We start from the raw sequence: 21,389 nt of genomic DNA, 5'->3' as shown, positions 1-21,389 counted from the left end.
CCTTGCCAACTTTCTGCATAAGACTATCTACAAGGTTGCCATCCTGAAGATGTACAGCGTTGTAAAACCACAAATTAGCATTCGCAAGGTGATAAGGATCTCAAAGCTGGAGGAAGAAAGTTCACGAAGAATTCTCTGTTTCTGCTCGGGCCCCCCTCCGGGGGGGGGGGGGGAGTGAGAGAGGCGTGGACTGGGGGGGGGAATAGTTAGATATACATTTTTGTACCAATAGGGAGGTACATGACCAGAGTTTGGGGATGTGCTTTTTGGAATAAAGGAAGAATTTCTCTGTATAAAAAAAACATGCATCGGTCAGATTGATCCAAGATGGCCGCGAGTGGCTGAATTTCGGAAGCGTCTCCTGAGCGTTCGGTAGATTTTGGAATTTACCTGTTTAAAATTACTCAGCTTGCTCTGAGAATTTCCTTATGCCTAAGAGGAGAGGGAGAAGTGCCGCCGGAGCCTCGCGGCGCTCTGAAAATCCTACTCCTCTCACTATTGAACGGCTCTTGACTCGGCTTCAGAAGGAGCTGGTAACTTCGGGGAATCGCCCACAGGACTCGGCAGTACAGGGTGACGCCGCTAGGATCCAAGGGCTAGAGGTCACGCTGAGCCCAGAAGTAAGAGACACTCCCCCCCAACCGCTGCATACTAGTGCACCGCAGGCACCAGGCACGTCCATAGAGGCAGAGCCGGTAGCCCAGGAGGCTGGTTCATCAGCCTACTATGTTATGGATCTATCAAAAGACTTTTTGAGTCTGGAGAGAGATACTGCGGCTGGAACATCAAGGAAAACGGAGGTACAACAAGACTTGATACCCACAACTTTGGCAGGTGAGATTTCCTCTTTTTTGGTTGAAAAACCTACTGAAATTACAATGGAGTCTCTTTGGGACTTAGTAGTTAAATTAGGAAACTCACTGAACCCACAAATTAAAGTACTTGAAATGAAAATTGACAAGCAAGAACAAGAACTGACTCAATTGCAATTAGAAATGACTTCAGTTAAAACCATCTCAGAAAAAAATGAAAGTGAAATAGTAGGGGTTAAACAAGTACAAGAAACTGTGATTAGAGATAGTACAAATATCAGGATGAAACTGGAAATGATTGAAAATGGCCGAGCCAATAATTTGCGGTTCCTAAATTTCCCTAGGATTTCATCTATGTCTCCTAGGGAAATGTTAAAGAAATATTTTTTGGAGATTTTCTCACTTTCAGAAGAATTAATTCCACCATTTACACAAGTATTTTACCTGCCTGATAGAAAATTGGATCAGCAATTGATCGACGAGGGACAACAGGAATCAAAATTGGATATTACTACACTATTGGAAAGTTCAATGAAGGAATTAGTTAAACCTGCGACATTGCTGGTAACAGTTGTAATGATGCCAGATAAGAACTGGATTATGAAGATGTTCTTTAAAAATAGAACTAAAGAGTTCTTGGGTCAGAAAGTACAAATTTTTCCAGATTTTACCAAAGAGACTCAAAAACGAAGAAAGTAATTTCTGTTATTAAAATCTGGAGTAAATTCAGTGGGAGGAAAATTTTTCCTAAGATTTCCTTGTAAATGTATTGTTCATTATGGTTCAGATAAATATGTTTTCTTTGATCCAACACACCTAACTAAGAAAAGTGAAAAAATGGAAGTAACAACTGAAACTCATGATTAAGCTCCCCGCGATGTCATCCACTTAGCTTTTCTTAAGTTTAAAATTATTATTATGATCTTTTTGATTTTTCTCACCCTATTGAAGTCTTGGATCCAATAATTGTGGACTAGAGATTGTCTTTATAAGGAGAAGATGTTAAGATGTTTAATACCTTCTATACTGTATTGTAATTTATTTTCTTCCTTTTTATTTGTCTTAATACAATCTTTCTGTACAAGATGTTTATGCTTGGGAATATTGTATAAAATTATAAATAAAATAAAAAATAAAAAATAAAAATAAAAAAACGTGCATCATAGGTAGAGCCAGAGAGATTCACTTGCTTATGTCAGCGGGGAAGTGCTAGCCCCCTGCTAGGCATATCAGTGTAAGTTCTACTCTCCATTGAATATTCTGAACTGACAATATATTTCATTCTGCAAGGTATAGGCGGAATAGAAATCTGTAATGTAATTCTGCTATGCCTTTGCTGCTGTAATTTTGTAAGTTTTTATACTAACAATAAAAATATTGTCTGTTTTGGAAAATACAATGCCGTCTCGTAGTCATTCCAATGAGGTAAAATAAGCGGCATTTACTTCAAAAGCTCGAAGGCGAAGAAGAGCCTGAGCTTCCTGAAGAAGAAGGGGAAGTTGCGATGAATTTGAAGGACACTCTTTAGGAGGGCGATCTGGAGGCACCTGAAGAAAGTGAAGTGAGTATCCCTCCCGAAGGATGGTGAGAACTCAGAGATCTGAGGTGATCATCTCCCACTGGTGATAAAAATGGTGAAGAAGACCTCCTATGGGCAGAAGAGAAGTCTGATGAAGGGAGGTTGGTACGCTCAGACTGGGAATGTCAAAAAGACTGAGCTGGTTTAGCCACAGCAGGAGTCTGAGCTTTCTGCTGTCATTGTTGCTGTGGTGGCCGTCTACGCGGAGGCCTGGAGAAAGCTGGCGTCATTTTTTGAGGATAATAACGTGGTGGTTGCTTGTATGGCCGAGCAGGAGGAGTCTTAGGCTTTGGCCAAATCAAGGAAGCAAAAGAGCACTCATGTTCAGAGAGACGCTTAGTAGCAGCTTCAATGGAATCATCAAAAAGTTCATTTCCCTGACAAGGCAAGTTCGCTAGACGGTCCTGCAAATTGGGATCCATATCAACAATGCGGAGCCAAGTGAGGCGATGCATGGCTATTGCAAAGGCAGAAACTCTGGAAGAAAGCTCAAAGGCATCGTATGTGGCTTGCAGCATGAAGAGTCGAAGTTGAGACAGAGTTCGGATAATCTTTTTGAATTCTGGAAGACACTGTTCCTCAAGAGCCGGGTAGAACTTGGGCATTAATTTGAGGAAGTGATTAAAATAAGCAGTGAAAGTGTAGTTGTAATTGAGAATTCTGTTAGCCATCATGGAATTCTGATATAGCCTATGGCAAAACTTGTCCATGGTACGGCCCTCCCTGCCTGAAGAGACCATAGCATAGAGCTTAGATGGTTGAGCTTAGATGGTTAATGGAAGATTCCACAACCAAGGATTGGTGAGACAATTGAGATTTCTCAAATCCTTTGCAAGGTATGGTGCGATACCTGGATTCCAGCTTGGATGGAATGGCTATAATGGAATAAGGAGTTTCCATATTCCTGAAGAAAGTTTGCCTTAACACTGGAGTCATAGGAAGCCTCAAGGTCTCCTTGGGTGGATGAGGTAACTCCATGTCGGCCAAGTTCTCAGGAGTGTATTTGGAGTCAGAATGGAGATCCAGCTGAAGAGCTTTCCCCCTGTCAAATATAAACCTCGCAAAAGAGGCAGACTTTGAGGTAGAATGACCCTCAGGAGAAGGAGTGTGAGACTTAGGAGCCTCCGAATAGGAAGGAGAAGCCTCTCTGGAATATTGAGAAGAAGGCTCAGAATCCAGCCGCACAGTGACTGAAGAAGCTCCACTATCTGTAATAGGAGGAGTCAGAGAGTGCTTGCGCTTAAGAAGCCTCGATGGTGAAGTCCCCGGGGTTCGAGGAACAGAGTAGGCTGAGAAGGCTCCCTCTGAGGCGGTCTCGATGGAAGAGTCTTCGACCTCAATGGACTTCAAGAAGCAGCCAGTGTAAGAGCTTTGCGAGACTTATGTTTAGATTTTGAAGAAGTCTCGACAGCCCTTGATAAACGAGGCATAGAAGACTCAGTATCCGGAGGAGAGGTCTTCCGCTTGAGAAGCAAGATGCCTTGAGCGATGCCTCAATTGAGGTTCAGGAGACTGTGTCCCAGGAGGAGGTGAAGAATCACTGGATGATAAGCGACGAGACTTCCGAGGCTTGCCTCGAGGTGCTTCAACAGGGGGCTCAGACTGCAGCTCAGGTTGGCTCCTAGGAAGCAGGGTCGAGGCCGGGAGGAGCTGAGCCATGACCGAGGAAATCTGAGTGGTCAGAATGGCTTTCAACGTGTCCTCGAACATAGGCACCGAGACAAAGGGATCAGGTCTCGAAGGTGCAGCAGTGCGCTCCAAAGAGGGTGACCTCGAGGATGAGTATTCCCTATGTTTGGAGGCATGCTTAGCTGAAGGTCTTGAAGAGGCTGGCAAGACCGTAGGCACGGCCTGGGATGCCTGAGACTCTGGAGGCTTCTTAGGAAGGGTACCTGAAGGAGAAACAGGAGACTTACCCACAGATGAAGACTTTGTAGGAACTGCAGGCAAGGCCTTCAAGATCAAAGGTGTTGAGGTCTTGGTCGAGGAAGTCGCGGGTGTCGGGGTCGAGGCCTTGGAAGTCGAGGCCGACCCCGAAGCCAAGGTTGAGACCCTTTCAGCAGACTGTTCCATCGTGCCAAATAGTTGAAGAATTTTAGCACGGCATCTGCGAAGGGCTCGAGGTTGAAGGGTAGCACAACGTGAACAAGTGTCAGGGCAATGTTCGGGACCCAGGCAAGCGATGCACCAACAATGAGGGTCGGTGAGTGAAAGTAGCCAATCAAAAGAGCATTTGAGTGCTCAGGGTTTCCCCGTCTTCACACAGCTGACGGTCACTATCAGTAACGGTAAAAGCCGCCGCACTGCTGACTGCCGCTGACAATGCATTAAATCCTTCACTCATCTGCTGATAATTCTCCTATCTGATTGACACGACCTCCGTGGAGAGTTTACTCTTTCATTTTCCCCAAAAGGGAAGCATCCAAGAAGCTGGAAGTAAGTGTAAATTTAAATCCTAAGGTGGTTGAAGACAGAGCCTACACATTAGGCTACCATCTTCATCAATGACGTCACCCTTCCCTCTGTATTTCCCTAATTTTTAATTGTACAACCACCTTGAAATACATAAGGTGGTTTATCAAATTTTTAATAAACTTGAAACTTGACTGTTCCACGCATACACCACCTTTTCTGTAAAAAAGTATTTCCTCAGATTACTCCTAAGCCTATCACCTCTCAACTTCATCCTATGCCCTCTCATTCCAGAGCTTCCTTTCAAATGATAGAGACTCAACTCATGCACGTTTATGTTACGTAGGTATTTAAACATCTCTATCTCTCCCACCTTTCCTCCAAAGTATACATATTGAAATCTTTAAGTCTGCCCCATACACCTTGTGAAGAAGACCATGCACCATTTTAGAAGCCTTCCTCTGGACTGACGCCATCCTTTTTATATCTTTTTGAAGGCGAGGTCTCCAGAAATGTACAAAATATTCTAAATGAGGTCTCACCCGAGTCTTATACAGGGGTATCAATACTTCTTTTCCTACTGACCAAACCTCTTCCTTTATACTCTAGCATCCTTCTAGCTTTCGCCATCACCTTTTCAATCCGTTTGGCTACTTTAAGATCATCGCATACAATCATATCCATGTCCCGCTCTTCTGTCGTGCACATAAGTTCTTCACTCTTTAAACTACACCATTCCTTCGAGCTTTTGCAGTCCAAATGCATGACCTTGCATTTCTTAGCATTAAATTTTAGCTGCCAAATTTCAGACCATTCTTCAAGCTTTGCTAGGTCTTTCTTCATGTTATTCATACTATCCAGCATGTCTATTCTATTGTAGATTTAGGTATCATCCACAAAGAGACAAATCTTGCCCGACAGCCCTGCAGCAATATCACTTATAAAAATGTTAAAAAGAACAGGCCCAAGAACAGAACCTTGAGGCACACCACTGGTAACATCCCTTTCCTCAGAGCAATCTCCATCAACCACTACCCTCTGTCATCTTCCACTCAACCAGTTTCTGAGCCAACCTATTACTTTGGGGCCCAACCCGAGGGCCCCATTTATTAGATGTCTATCGTAATAAATGGAACACTGTCAAAGGCTTTGCTAAAATCTAAATACACCACATTCTCTATCCAATTCTCTGGTCACCCAGTCAAAGAAATTGATCAGATTTGTCTGACAAGACCTACCTCTAGTGAATCCATTTTGCCTCCGGTCCTGTGAGTCATAGGATTCCAGAAACTTCACCATTCTCTGTTTTAAAAGCGTTTCCATTAATTTGCTTACTGGTCTGTAATTCCTTACTTCTTCCTTATTTCCACCTTTGTGTAGAGGGACCACATTTGCCCTTCTCCAGTCCTCTGGTACCACTCCCAACTATAGAGAAGCATTAAAAAGGTCAGTCAGCGGAGCCACCAGAACTTCCCTAATTTCCTTCAGCACCCTCAGATGTACACCATCCATCCCCATCGCTTTGTCTACCTTTAATTTAGCTAGCACCTCATGAACACAATCCTCTGAAAACTGATCAGGGTCTACCACTACTCCATCTTGATAATTTCCTCATCTTTGTAAAGACATGATGTGTAGTATTCTTCTTTGCCTTCTATGTTTTTATTAGCTTTGTTTTTATTGTTTAAGATTGTTGTGGAAATGTGTTGTATTCCATACTGTGTATGTTTGTTGTGAGCCACTTGGTTTAAAGCGGGTTATAAATATTTTAAATAAATAAATCCCTATTCATGTTTGTCTTCTACAGTCCCACTCCCAGTGCTTCAGCCGTGAACACAGAACAGAAATATCTGTTGGAAAATTCAGCCTTTTCTTTATCAGCTTCTACACATTTCTCCTCTTCATCTTTGAGTCTCACAATGCCACTTTGGCACTTCTTGCTATCACTGATATAGCTAAAAAATGTCATGTCTCCCAATTTTACGTATCAGCTATTTTTTCTTCTATTTATATTTTTGCTTTCCTGACTACTCGACCAGCCTCTTAACTTTTCCAGATATTTTTGCCTGTCTTCCTCTTTCTGCGATCTTTTGTAGTTTATGAAAGCTAACCTCTCATTTCTTACCTTCTCAGCTACTACTTTTGTGAACCAAAGCAGCCTTCTTTTCCTCTTACTTTTTCTTACTTGCCTCACAAAAAGATCTGTTGCCCTTAAAGTAACTCCTTTCACATAACATATAACACCACCATAGTTTCAAACACCACTTCTCATTAAAGCCAACTACCCCAAACAAATAACCATACTCATTTCCTACTTTCTTTGAAAATGCCCAAATCTCTTTTTTTGGTAAGTTCTTGTTGTAATACTTCCTTGATAATTCTTTTGTTATCCGCCTTGAACTGCAAGGTAATGGCGGAATAGAAATCCCTAAAGTAATGTAATATTTCTAGACCATATAGCCATAAGTTCAATGCGGTTTACAAAAAATTACAAATGAAAGAGTTAAAAAAGACACAATGATATCTAATCAGTCGGATGTTTTGAGAAGAGAAAGGTTTTCAACTGATTTCTAAAATGTTCATAAGAATAAGATGTGAATACAAGCAGTTTAATTTCTTTGTCGTGAATGGCTGCCTGGTATGAGAGTGTATGATCAAGAAATTTCTTACTTTTACAACCTTGCACCGATGGAAAGACAAAGAAGATATGTGATCTCCTACTGTTCTTATTAGCTACTACAAGAAAACTATTAGCTAAATAAAGTGGAGCTGTCCCAAAGGCAACTTTATAGCAAAGACAGCCCAGCTTAAAAACAACACGAGCCTCCATAGGAAGCCAATGCAGTGCACGATAAAATGGTGCCTACTGAATTTCTATTCCTTCCAGATGTTCCCATCCTGACAATTCCTTGACATAATTCCCCATCTGAACACAGTTAGCTTTTGTAAAGTCTAGAACCTTTACTTTTGAATGAGCCCTCTCTGTACCCATCTCAATCCCTGAGTTGAATATCGAATACATGTGGATGACATTTTTTCCCCCAGTATGTAGATGGGGAGAAGATCTGGAAAAGTCACTGAGCAATTGCATGAGCAAAACTGTTGAATGGATGGGAAAGCAGGGTTTGAGATTGAATGTCGACAAGACAGAAGTAATGTTTGTTGGGAAACTTGATCATAAGCGGCCCAAGGAATTAAAGGTAATAGATGAAGTAATTCCAGTGAGTGAGTCAATGACCATCTTAGGCATAAGATTGGATCCAGGCCTTACAATGAACTGTCAAGTTGCTAAGACAGTACAGGCATGTTTCGCTCACATACATTTATTGCATCGAGTGAAACCGATATTGTCACCCTTTGATTTTTGCACTGTTGTCCAGGCGATGGTTTTGTCAAGGCTCAGTTCTTACAATGCCCTGTACCTTGGAATAACCAAAACGATGGCTGCACAAAATGCAGCAGCCAGATTGATAAACAGCTCATCTTAAATTTCTCACTTGGAAGCTAGTCTTCCTCATCTCTCTCATGTCTACTCACAGAGTCAGTGAGCTACAAGCTTTGGGAGCGGATCCACCATTTACAGTATTCCATCATGACAAGGTGGTACTCTGCACTCATCCAAAATTCTTACCCAAAGTTGTTACAAAATTTCATCTCAATCAATCGATTGTTCTCCCAATATTTCTTCCTAAACCTCATTCACACCCTGGAGAAACAGCTCTTCATACTCTGGACTGCAAACAAGCATTAGCCTACTATTTGCAAAGAACTAAATCACATAGATCTTCTCCACAACTTCCTGTCTCCTTTGACTCGAACAAGTTGGGGCATCCAGTTTCCAACTGGTTGGCTGCTTGCATCTCGTTTTGTTATGCTCAAGTTGGCTGCACCTGGAGGGTCGAGTCACAGCCCACAAAGTTAGAGTTATGGCAGCTTCAGTAGCTTTCCTATGATCTACTCCTATTGATGAAATATGAAAAGCTGCTACTTGGTCCTAGGTTCATACCTTTACTTCTCATTACTGTTTGGAATCCTATTCCAGACTGAATGGCCACTTTGGCCAAGCAGTATTACAAAATTTATTTTCCTAAGTACCAACACTCCCACCATCCCATTCTGGTTAGCTTGGAAGTCACCCATATGTGTGAATATGCTGCCTGCTTGTCCTGGAATAAAGCACAGTTACAGTAACAGGTGTTATCCAGGGACAGCAAGCAGATAGAAACAGAAACATGACAGCAGATAAGGCCAAATGCCCTATCTACAGTAACAATTATCTCTTTCTCTCTCTGAGAGATCCCACATACCTATTCCACCCACCTCCCCTGGTTGGCTTCTTAGCTGGCTATCTGAACTGAGAAGACACGCACCCTACGTCGGGCAGAAAGGCACTCATGCATGCGTGGTGCAGTCAATTGCGAACTTTCTAAAGTTCTTAAAGCAAAAGCGCTTTTGCAGCTGTCTGCATTGGAGCTTCATGGATGACGTCACCCATACGTGAGAATATGCTGCCTGCTTGTCCTGGGTTAATCTTGTTTCCCATACTTCGAGCATATATACTGCTTTCCAGATATTACCCCTTTTTCTCAGCAGGATCGTGTTATAGTAATCAAAGATTGAAAGTACCAGGGCTATTATGTTAGACATTGCTTGGTAGGTCAGGTAGAGTCTAAGTCCTCTGACCCAGTACAGTTTGCCATATGCATTTTTACAATGTGCTGGATCTGTATTGTCATGTCTAGGTTTGGGTTTAACCATACTCTTAAGTTTCTTACCCCCTCTATGGAAGATTTAAGGTGTTGTTATTAAAGGTTAGTTGGTTCAAGTTCAGTTTATTTAATATACTGCAAATATAATACCAAAGTTAAAATCTAAGTGATTTACAATGAATATAAGTTGGGGAGGTAAAAATACAAGAACAAACTTCATTATATTTAAAGGTGAAAACAATAAGGTTAGATTAGTTGGGATCTTGGGCTATTTCCTCCCCATTTGTTAATTAGCAGTAATTCTGTTTTCGTCTTCTTGGCTACTAGTCCATTTGTTTGGCCTGCCTTGATCCTCTGTTTAATTTTCACATTTTGTTTTTTTTAGTGGGATGATCAGTTGGTCGTCATCTGCATAGATGTAACATTCCCATCCCAGTTTTCTGATGAAGTACCCTAGTGGTTGGGAGGAAGATGTGAAAAGCATTGAAGACAGTCTGTTTCTTTCTAGTGCCCCAGGGTTCAGTATACCTAAGCCACCATTTTCCCTAGCCTTATAAAGTACCTTCTGAGACAGTTAAGGTTTTTCAACCCAGATAAAATGAAATATTATAGCTCAATCGGAATTAATGTTAAAAACTGCCTGGGAACAGCCACTGATAAGACTTTCAACAATTATTTAAATTAGAAATTTTAAATATAGCACACATTATCAGTACATAAACACCAGTGCAAACACACAACATTCAGCTGAATATGCTGGAGAAACACTAAGAGTGGGAACTTCATGAGTAACATGCAAAGCTTCATGCAGTTGCTCTTCTGACACTGAGGGTTATTTCTATCCATAAAAGGATATCACTCTTACCTTGAAATGACCTTTCCCCTATCTTTTACTGCAGAGGATACAATTCTAGATTTGATCATTTAAACCCATCATGATCCCCTTCCCTGTCCTCATCGGTGCAGAGCACCCTTATAGATATTTTAATTTTTGTGAAAGCATTCATATACGTTCCTCTGAAGTGCTTCATTTGGCCTAGCCATGGGCCACGATAGCAGTGGCTCTTGTGAACCTGGGTAGAAACACATAGAAATGCTCTTACCTGTACACAATGCCTTCTTTGTGCAGGTCACTCAGGCCACAGAGGATCTCCGCTGCATAAAAGAGGGCTCGCTCCTCCTCAAATCCTGGTGTCCCCATGTTATAGATGTGAAACTTCAGGTCCCCCCCATTCATTATGGTGAGGACCAGGCACAGTGCATCCTTTGTTTCATAGGCATATGCTAAATTGACCTATATACATGCAGAAAGGAAAAAATATCCATCAAAATAGCTTAGATAAAAATCAGGAAGAAAGTTTGGTATCATCAATAAACGCTCACATTGCCTGTATAAGAAAAGGGGTAAGGAGGGAGAAGGGAGGGATGGATCTCAGGTTAGTAGAGCAAAGTCAGCAGCATCAGAGCTCCCAATACTTGCTCCTTCCCCAGAACAGCTTAGTCCACACTTACTACAAATAGACTGGTTACTTTCTCCAGGATCTGCTTCTCGTTCAAGGCCATAGATTCCCCTTTTCGCTTCTTTATTCTCTTCTTCTCTAACCGCTTGCAGGCATACATCTTCCCTGTGGCTCGAACCTGGCAGGCACAGACCTACAGTTCCAAATAGACAGACAGGGCGTTATAGAGTCAGTTAACAAGCAAAGCCCATTCTTGGCTACACACACTAGAAGATAAACTGTGCATCTTAGCCTCTCCCTTCCACACACACAAATGGTCTCTTCTACCTCTCTTCACATACATTTCACTTTATTTATTCATTTTTCTATACTGTTCTCCCAGGAGAGCTAAGAACAATTTACATGAATTTATTCGGGTACTCAAGTATTTTTCTGTCTGTCCTGGCGGGCTCACAATCTATCTAATGTACCTGGGGCAATGGACAGATTAGGAGCAGAGTGGGTTTGAACCCACAACCCCAGGGTGATAAGGCTGTAGCTTTAACCACTGTGCCACATTCTGATACACATCTAAGTGGTTTACAATATGTAACATTAAGAGGGGACAATAGTAGAGAAAAGCTAAAAAGGAGGCCCAAGTTACAGCTTATGAGTTATACAGACTATAAATGACAGAAAATCTATTAAGTAAACTCTAAGAAACTTTCAGGGAGAAGGGAAGGAGGAAAATGAATAACAAGGAAGGAGAGGGCGAGTTGCAACAGACAACCCACAAATGCAGGAGACTCAGTTAGTCAACTAAACCTGTGGAAATGCTTGAACAAAATAATACATCATTAAATTCACAAACAGCATTTCAAGATGAATAAGAAGAGGAAAATGATGCCAGAGAATGGCACGCCAACAGTAAGACAAGATTATCTAGGGCAGGCATTCTCAAGCAAATCCTCAGACACACCGAGAGCCAGTCAGGTTTTCAGGATATATACAGGGGTTGACATTCTAAGTGATTTAACCAGGCAGGAGAGGCTCCATTGTTAAATTGCATCGGCCTAATGGAGCACATTTTCAGCAGCGCTTAACTGGATAGTGATGTTCAATATCTGTTCTGACCACCGTGGCATCCTCCAGTTACTGCTAGAGTGGAGTCAGGGCAGAGCTGAGCGTTACACGGGCACTGGTGATTTTAAAGAGGTATAGGGGGCAACTGCAAGAGAGGCAACACAGTTATCATGGGCAATTTCAATTATCCGGGGATAGGCACCTCCGGCTGCAGTAGGGAGACCAAGTTCCTGGATGTAGGCAATTGCTTCCAAGAACAACTTGTCAAGGAAAATACGAGAGGAAATGCAATTCTGGACTTAATTCTAAATGGACTACGAGGACCATCACAAGTGCCGCAGGGTTCGTTGCTCGGGCTCGTGCTCTTCAACATATTTATAAACGACCTGGAAATTGGTATGACGAGCAAGGTGATTAAATTTGCGGATGATACAAAGTTATTCAAAGTGGTGAGGACACAGAAGGATTGCGAAGACCTACAACGAGACAAACGCTCGAGGAATGGGCTGCGAAATGGCAAATGAGGTTTAACATGAATAAGTGGAAAGTGATGCATGTCGATAACAAAAATCTTATACACGAATATAGGATGTCCGGTGCAGTACTCGGAGAAACCCCCCAGGAAAGAGACCCGGGAGTACTTGTAGACAAGTCAATGCATGGCGGTGACAAAAAGGGTAAACAGAATGCTAGGAATGATTAAGAAGGGGATCACAAACAGATCAGAGAAGGTTATCAAGCCGCTGTACCGGGCCATGATACGCCTCCATCTGGAATACTGCATCCAACACTGGTCACCGTACATGAAAAAGGACATAGTACTGCTCGAAAGGGTCCAGAGAAGAGCGACAAAAATGTTTAAAGGACTGGAGGAGGTGCCATACGGTGAGAGGCTACAGAAACTGGGCCTCTTCTCCCTTGAAAAGAGGAGAGTGAGAGGGGACATGATCAAAATGTTCACGATAATGAAGGGAATAGACTTAGTAGAGAAAGAGAGATTGTTCACCCTCTCCCAAGGTAGAAAGAACAAGAGTGCACTCTCTAAACTTAAAAGGGGATAGATTCCGTACAAATGTAAGGAAGTTCTTCTTCACCCAGAGTGGTAGAAATCTGGAAGCCTTCATGAGGCTGTTATAGGGAAAAACACCCTCCAGGGATTCAAGACAAAGTTAGACAAGTTCCTGCTGAACCAGAACGTACGCAGGTAAGGCTAGACTCAATTGGGCACTGACCTTTGACCTAAGGGCCACCGCGTGAGCGGACTGTTGGGCACAATGGACCACTGGTCTGACCCAGCAGCGGCAATTCTTATGTGCTTATGCAAGAGAGACATTTGCATGCACTGCCTCTGTTCTATGCATATTCATTGCTAGTGTCCTGAAAACCTAACTGGCCAGGTGTCCCCCGAGAATAGAGCTGAGAACCCCTGGTCTAGTGTGAAGGGATCATGATAAGTTTGTGCTAGGAGTGGAAGGATGTGTCTGTCCCCTATATCCCTTCTTTGCCTCACTCTCCACCATAGCAAATAAATTTCACCCTTCTCTACACCCTATTCTCTCCACAAACATACTCTGCTGCCTCCTTCCATATCCAACTCCGATTATTCCTTTCACCCAAGGCTGTTTGCCCTTTAGAACAAAGAACATAAGAGCTGCCATACTGGGACAGTGGTCAATTTGGGTCACAAATACCTGGCAACATCCCAAGGAGTAAAACAGATTTTATGCTGCTTATCCTATAAGTAAGCAGTGGATTTTCCAAAGTCCATTTTAAGAATGGATTTTTCTTTTAGGAAATTGGCCAAACCTTTTTTAAATTCTGCTAATCCAATTGCTTTCACCATGTTCTCTAGCAACAAATTTCATTGTTTAATTACACGTTGTATTGAAGAAATATTTTCTACAGTTTATTTTATGTTTACATCATTTTTTTATGTTTACATCATTTTTATTATTAACTTTTCAAACAAGTAAACAGAAACAATAACAGATTCATCTATTTTCTCCTAAACAATTTGTGTTGTTCCCATTCTCTCCCACCCACTTCTCAGTTTCTACCTTCGATTCAGATTCCTTTGAACACTCTGGCCCCGATGCACAAAAGGTTTCCTTGCAAGGAAACTCTCCTGCCAATGCTCACAAGTGTGCTACTATGAAACCTATACTAATGCATTACAAGGAGCTCATTAATATTCTAATGAGTCCTCCATGTAAAGCACAGCAAGGAAACACACCGTTTCTCAAGCAAACTTTACCAGCGCCTTCGTAGTCTTACTTTCCTGTAAGCGTCTGAATTCTGATTGGCAGGCACTGACAGGAAAGTAAAGCTATGACAGCAGACCCTGCCATTAAAGGGCCCAATGCCCCATTAAAAAAATGCCCCCCAATTCCTCTCTCTCTCACCAATCCCCCCCATCTATACCCCCCTCAAGGAAGCCCTCCCCCTGGGACCCCCCCTTTCCACCCAAAAAAATCCCTGGTGGTCTGATGGTCTAGGGAGTCAGCCTTAGAGGAAGGGCCTTAGCCTTTCTTAGTGCATACCAGGATGCAACCTATCACAAAAAAAAGTCAAGTGGGTATTTTTCTCCAAATATAAGAGCAACTTTATACTCTTCGCTTAAATTATAACACTGCTAGTGAAGATAGATTTAAAGAACTTGAGAAAGTCTAAGGGGGGTCTTTTACTAAGGCGCGCCAGCCGATTTAACGCACGCTAAATCAGCTAGTGCGCCTTAGTAAAAGACTTCCTAAGGTCAGTTGAGGTAAAAGGCAACAAATTCACCTGCACCATCTAAAAGAAAGGTACTGGACAAAGTAAAAATTGAAAGGATCATATGTCTGTGGACAACATTCTTCTCCTTCCTGTCCTGTCAGCTCACAACCTTGGGATCATCTTTGACTCCTCTTCTCTCCTTCGCTCATATCCAACAAAATGCAAAAGCCTGTCACTTCTTCCTCTATAACAGTAGTCTCAAACTCAAACCCTTTGCGGGGCCACATTTTGGATTTATAGGTACTTGGAGGGCCGCAGAAAAAATAGTTAATGTCTTATTAAAGAAATGACAATTTTGCATGAGGTAAAACTCTTTATAGTTTATAAAACTTTCCTTTAACAGTTTTACCTTATGCAAAATTGTCATTTCTTTAATAAGACATTAACTATTTTTTCTGCGGCTCTTCAAGTACCCTATTTTTTCTGCAGCCCTCACATTTAAAGTTTAATATCTTTTCTTTCTCAAAATTGACACATTTCAATCACTATATTAAAAATAAAATCATTTTCCCTACCTTTGTTGGCTGGTGACTTAATTTTTCTGTGCTTTTAACTATGTTTCCAGGGCCTTCTTGTCCTTTGACTGTTTTTCTCTCCGTCTTCACTTTCTGCCTTGCATCCATCTTTGGCATTAACTTAATATTCAATTTTTCTGCTTTCTTTTCAAAATGTACGTTTCCATGTCTTACCTTCCCTTCCTATCTCTCTCTTCTTCCGTCCTATTTCCATGGTCTGACATCTCTTTCCTTCCTTTCTCTCCCTCCCTCCTTCCTTCCTTTCCCCTGGTCTGGCATCTGTCTCCTTCCCTCCCCCCAACCCTGGCTTCTCTCTCTCCCCCTCCATGGTCTGGTATCTCCTTTCCTTCCCTCCCATGAACTTGGCATCTCTTATTCCTCTCCCTTGACTTCCTTCTCCTTCCTTCCCTCTATTTTCCCAATTGGGTGCAGCAGCAACAGAAGCAGCATTTCCCTTCCCTCTTTCCTGTGCAGCAGAAGCATTTCTCTTCCCCTTTCCATCCCCCTCCCTTTCCCTAAGCAGCAGTAGCACTTCCCTTCCCCCTTTCCTGTGCAGCAGAGGCATTTCTCTTCCCCTTTCCCTCCCCCTCCCTTTGCAGCAGCAGCAGCATTTCCCTTCCCCCTTTCCTGTGCAGCAGAAGCATTTCTCTTCCCCCTTCTCTCCCTCTCCATTTCCCTGTGCAGCAGCATTTCCATAGGGTCCCCCTTTCCTATGCAGCAGATGCATTTCTCTTTCCCCTCCCCTTCCGTTCCCTTCCTTGTGGAGCAGCAGCATGTCTGGCGGGCTCCCTTGCTCAGTCGATCGTTCTGTTCTAGCCTTGGGTGGTGGCTCCTTGCGAGATCCGCGCCTGCGTCAGAAGCCTCTCTGATGTTGTGATGTCAGAGAGGCTTCTGATGCAGGAGTGGATAGTGCGAGGAGCCACCACCCGTGGCTTTGAACGGAATGATCAACTGAGCAAGGGAGCCGGCCAGACACGCTGCTGCTCCACAAGGAAGGGAAGGGGGAAGAGAAATGCTGGTGTGGATGGCGCGAGGAGTCGCCACCGGCTGCAGCTTTGACCAGAACAATCAACTGCAGCAAGGGAGCAGTTGATCATCGCATCCAGACCGTGGGTCACAAAATAGCACCTGGAGGGCCACTTGCGGCTCTATAATATTACCAAAATTCAACCTCTCCTTTCCAAGCACATAACCAAAACCCTTATCCATACTGTTATTACCTCTTGCCTAGACTACTGCAATTTGCTATTCTCTGGTCTGTTGCTGAACCATCTCTCCCCCTCTTCAATCCATTCAAAATTCTGCTGCATGACTTATATTCCACCAGATCCACTACACTGACATTACCACTCTTTTCATGTCACTTCATTGGCTCCCCATTCATGGCTGTTTATAGTTCAAACTCCTATTACTGATTTACAAGTGCATCCACTCTACAGCCCCCAATATCTCTCCTATCCCTATGTTCCCCACCCCCCACCATGAACTCTATTCTTGGGTCAAGTCCCTCTTATCCATACTCTTCTCCTCCAACTCCAGACTCTATGCCTGGAAGAGACTTTCTAAGTCAATACATCAAGCTGTCTCTAGCAGTATTCAAATCCAAGCTAAAAACCTATTTTTCAAGGCTGTTTTCAATACTAACTCACTGTAAGATACCTATGTCCATCTTTTTTTTTTTTTTATAAATCTTTATTCATTTTTCATCTTACAACAAGTGCATAAATATTAAACATTTGACAATAAATACATTACTTGAAATTCTATCATTTATGATTTAAATAGATAAAATTTAATCCCTTCCCTCCCACCCTTTCAATCTCAAATTCTTTATTTATTTTTTCATCTTACATCAAGTACACAATATTACATCATCTGAACTTGTACACAACACTTGAATTTCTTACTATTTCTTAAACACATAAATTAATTCCCTCCACCACCCACCCTTCCCACAAATATTATAGTCAAAAGTATTAAACATTAGCTTCATATTTATTGACTAAACCTTAAAATGCAATTCCACCCCCCACCCTATAAATATAAATGTACTTTCAGTGTAAAATGGCGTCTAATCATTACAATAAGTTATCAATGGCCCCCAAATCTTTTTAAAATTATTATAATTCCTTTTTTGTATGGCAATTGTTTTTTCCATTTTGTATATGTGACACAACGAATTCCACCAGAAGGTGTAATTAAGTATTGTGTAATTTTTCCAATTCCTAGTGATATGTTGAATGGCGACTCCTGTCATTATCAATAAAAATTTATTATTGCTTGATGAAATTTGACTTTTTATTCTCATTGAGGTACTGAATAAAATTGTATTATTTGATAGAGCTACATGGTTATCTAATAAACAATTAATTTGAGACCAGATTGATTTCCAAAAGGCCATGATGCAGGGACAATAGAATATTAAATGATCCAAAGTCCCTGCTTTCAAATTACAATGCCAGCATCTATTAGAGCTATCCAACTTTTGTAATCTAACTGGGGTCCAAAATGCTCTATGTAACAAAAAGAACCAAGTTTGTCTCATAGATGCAGACACTGTACATCTCATTCTCCAAGATCAAATTCGTGGCCATTGAGATGCAGAATCTGATGCTTAATCTCAATGCTCCAAATGTCTCTAAGACCAGTCTTATGTTTTTTATTCATATATGCAGTTATTAATTTATACCACTGTGCGGCCTGATGTCCCAAGAAATCCGTCTGAAAGCATAAGAATTTCAAGCTATACTGATTATTAAGATTTTTCATTTCAGGGAGGCGTGGTTTGGAGCCACAGTAAGATGGTTGGGTGATAGTGCAGCTCCTCTATAACAGGTTAAAAATATAAGAAAATAAGCTGTTAACTCAGTTTTTTAAAACTATTTCCGTGAAAGCCTTTGGTATTTGTTCGAGTGGGAAAACCAATCCTTTCACCTGGATTGTGGTGTCTTTGATTTTGTCTTTGGGGGTGGCTAGAAAGAATTTTGTTTTGTCTGGGTTGAGCTTTAGTTTGAAGGAGAGCATCCAGAGTTCTATCTGGCTGAGTATGCTAGTTATGTAGTTGAGAAGATCCTGGGATAGACTGGTTAGGGGGATGACAATTGTGATGTCATCTGCATAGATGAAGCTCAAATTCTTCATCTATGCAGATGACATCACAATTGTCATCCCCCTAACCAGTCTATCCCAGGATCTTCTCAACTACATAACTAGCATACTCAGCCAGATAGAACTCTGGATGCTCTCCTTCAAACTAAAGCTCAACCCAGACAAAACAAAATTCTTTCTAGCCACCCCCAAAGACAAAATCAAAGACACCACAATCCAGGTGAAAGGATTGGTTTTCCCACTCGAACAAACATTAAAAATACTAGGAGTCACGCTTGACAAACATCTATCCCTAGAAAATCACACCGACCTCATTGTCAAGAAAGGCCTTTCAGCACTCTGGAAACTCCGTACCATAAAGAAATACTTCGATGACACTGCATTTCGACTATTAGTTCAATCCTCTATCCTCAGCATACTGGACTATTGCAATATCATTTACCTAAGCTCCACAAAGAAAATCACCAGAAGACTAAAACTGATTCAAAACACAGCTGTCCGCCTCATTTTCGGCCTGAACAAATGGGAACACATCACCCCCTTCTACCACCAACTGCACTGGCTACCCTTCGAATCCCGAGTCCTCTTCAAGTTCGCCTGCATCTGTTACAAGACAGTATTTGGTCTCTCACCAAAATACCTCTCCCCACATTTCAATATGTATTGCACCAACAAGAAATCCCGCAGAATCCAGTTGTTTACCTTCCCCTCCATAAAATCATGCCAGCTCAAAAGATTCATCGACAAAACCTTCGCCTTCCAGGCGGCCAGGCTGAACCCTTGGCTAGCCCAAATGATGCTAGAGGCCCCAACCTACCTAGACTTCAGAAAACTTCTCAAAACACACCTCTTCCGCGAACAAGACCCTTAGTCCTTACTCCCCGCATACACTCCAACCCCCCCCACCCCCACCTCCCTCTCCCCCCCCTCTCCTGGTTTCCCACTCCCTCCATTTTATCTTCTAACCCAACTATGATAAACCTGTGCCTCCTTCCGCGCTACCTGCAATTCCGATAAAATTTTTGTAAATCCGGGCTCAGACCGGATCCTAATGTAACGAATGTAAACCGCCTAGAACTCTTTGGGTATGGCGGGATATAAGAACCTAATAATAATAATAATATTATGGCATCGAGCAAGCAGATGAAGGGGGAAATAGCCGGTATGAGTTCAGGTTCAGCTAAGAGATCAAATATAGAATCGGCGACTCCTTCAAAATTACCGCTGCCAAAGGATGACTGCATTGACATCGGAGTTGATCTTAGGCAAATTAAGGAAATAGTTTTAGGTAACTCGTTAAAGATACAAGAGGCGATTGATGAAGTGGCTAGCCTCACATGGCGAATGGCAGTTATGGAAGTTAAAGTTGATCAGATGGAGCAAAGGACTGAGGCGAACGAATTTGAAATACGGCAGTTGAAGGCAGATAAAAAAATAATTGAGAATTTGTCAAAAGATCTTGAAGACTGCATTAATTGTGGAAAAAGGAACAATTTGAGAATAATAGGGCTGCCGGAAGGAGTAGGAAAAAAGGATCCGGTGGCATTTTTAGAGAAGTTTCTACCTAAGATCTTGCCGCTTAAATTTACATATCCAATTGAGTTTGAAAGAGCTCATAGGATCCCGACTCAGAAATTAAATAAGCAGCTGGGTCCGCATCCTTTTATTTTCAAGTTATTGAGGCATCAGCAAGTAATAGAGATCCTTAGGCTGGCAAAAGAAAATCGAAATTTAAAGTGTCAAGACTCAAAAATCTTTATTGTGCCTGATTTTGAAAAGACTACTACACAAAAAAGAAAGAAATTGCTGGAGCTGAGGCCAAAATTGAAAAGTCTTGGTGCTAAGTATGGTCTGATATACCTAGCCATAATGAGAGTCACATATGAAAACAAGACTTTCAATTTTGAGGACCCTGCAAAATTACAGGAATTTTTGGATAATTGTGAACATCCCATGTCTTCATAAATTACTTTTATTTATGGGAATCTAAAGGTTTGAATGGATGGAATCTTTTTGAACTAACAATCTAAACGGGCATAGATGCTAGCTGTAGATAACAACATTCTCTTTTATATGCCTGGTTTGGATTATTCATAACTTATATAGATAATGCTCCGTGGATATTTGTGCACATCTTACAAAGTATATGCTGCAATTGATGTGTATAAGTTGTTTAAATATTGACTGGTGTGTTGGATTTGAAGACATTTATGGACTTGCTCTGAGTGACTTCGTTTTTTGTCTGCTGCAGTGGTTTCATAATTCTCCTTTTAACTGATCTCTGCTCTCTTGTTTGGTTGAGGTACAGTGTGGATTTGTATGCTGACTATATTTTTGGATTTTGTTGGATATGTTATCTTCTTGAAGTTTCATATAACTAGCATCATAATAAAGATTCTCGCCTGAACTGCAGTTGATTTATATGAAGAGAGTGATTTACTCGTTTCGCTGAAGAGGAGTGTATGGCATTAAAAATTTGCATTTAATATTATTATACAGTTTTAGTATGCACAATTTTTGCCAAACCATTTTCTGTCCAAAATATTAGCTTAATTTGAAAATCAGACAGAGACTGACAGGGTTAATATTTTTGAAAACAGAAATGACATTATACTATCTCCTGCAGTAAACATGAAAACATGGTGGCATCGAAGTGGAAATAGAAAGACGGATGAGCTGTTAAAAATTTAGGTTTTTAAGTAATCAATCTCAATGTGGTAGAAAATTTTTATAATAACTACTGATTGCTTTTTCTGTGATTCTTGGGTTAATATTGCTTTAATTTTTATGAGTTACTTTATATGGGATCTTCTAATTTTATTTTAAAACTTATTAAAAGTAAGTGATATGAATTTTACTAATGTTATAAATTTTATTTTTTTTTCCAAATAAATTTTATTGCCAACAAAAAACAACAGACAACAAAAGCAAACATAATTTTTTCAAAGTTAAATCCCCCC

The 21,389-nt window shown here is 41.4% G+C and overlaps 1 protein-coding gene across 4 annotated transcripts in view; it reads right to left on the bottom strand.

Annotated features, from left to right (window-relative positions):
* GRK5 (G protein-coupled receptor kinase 5) overlaps window positions 1–21,389 on the bottom strand; it is a 331,566-nt gene that overhangs the window by 107,502 nt on the left and 202,675 nt on the right. For all 4 annotated transcript variants that reach the window (XM_033940660.1, XM_033940662.1, XM_033940661.1 and 1 more), the window contains exons 8-9: window positions 11,025–11,165; window positions 10,616–10,806 (exon numbers count right to left, since the gene is read on the bottom strand). In XM_033940660.1, the coding sequence (XP_033796551.1) occupies window positions 10,616–10,806; window positions 11,025–11,165 (332 nt within the window). The remainder of the gene's footprint in view (window positions 1–10,615; window positions 10,807–11,024; window positions 11,166–21,389) is intronic.

The sequence above is a fragment of the Geotrypetes seraphini genome, chromosome 4 (genome assembly GCF_902459505.1).
Source record: "Geotrypetes seraphini chromosome 4, aGeoSer1.1, whole genome shotgun sequence".
NCBI classification, from domain to species: Eukaryota; Metazoa; Chordata; class Amphibia; order Gymnophiona; family Dermophiidae; genus Geotrypetes; species Geotrypetes seraphini.
Note: the sequence above shows the minus strand (reverse complement) of the source record. Positions and strands in the feature narration are given on the sequence as shown.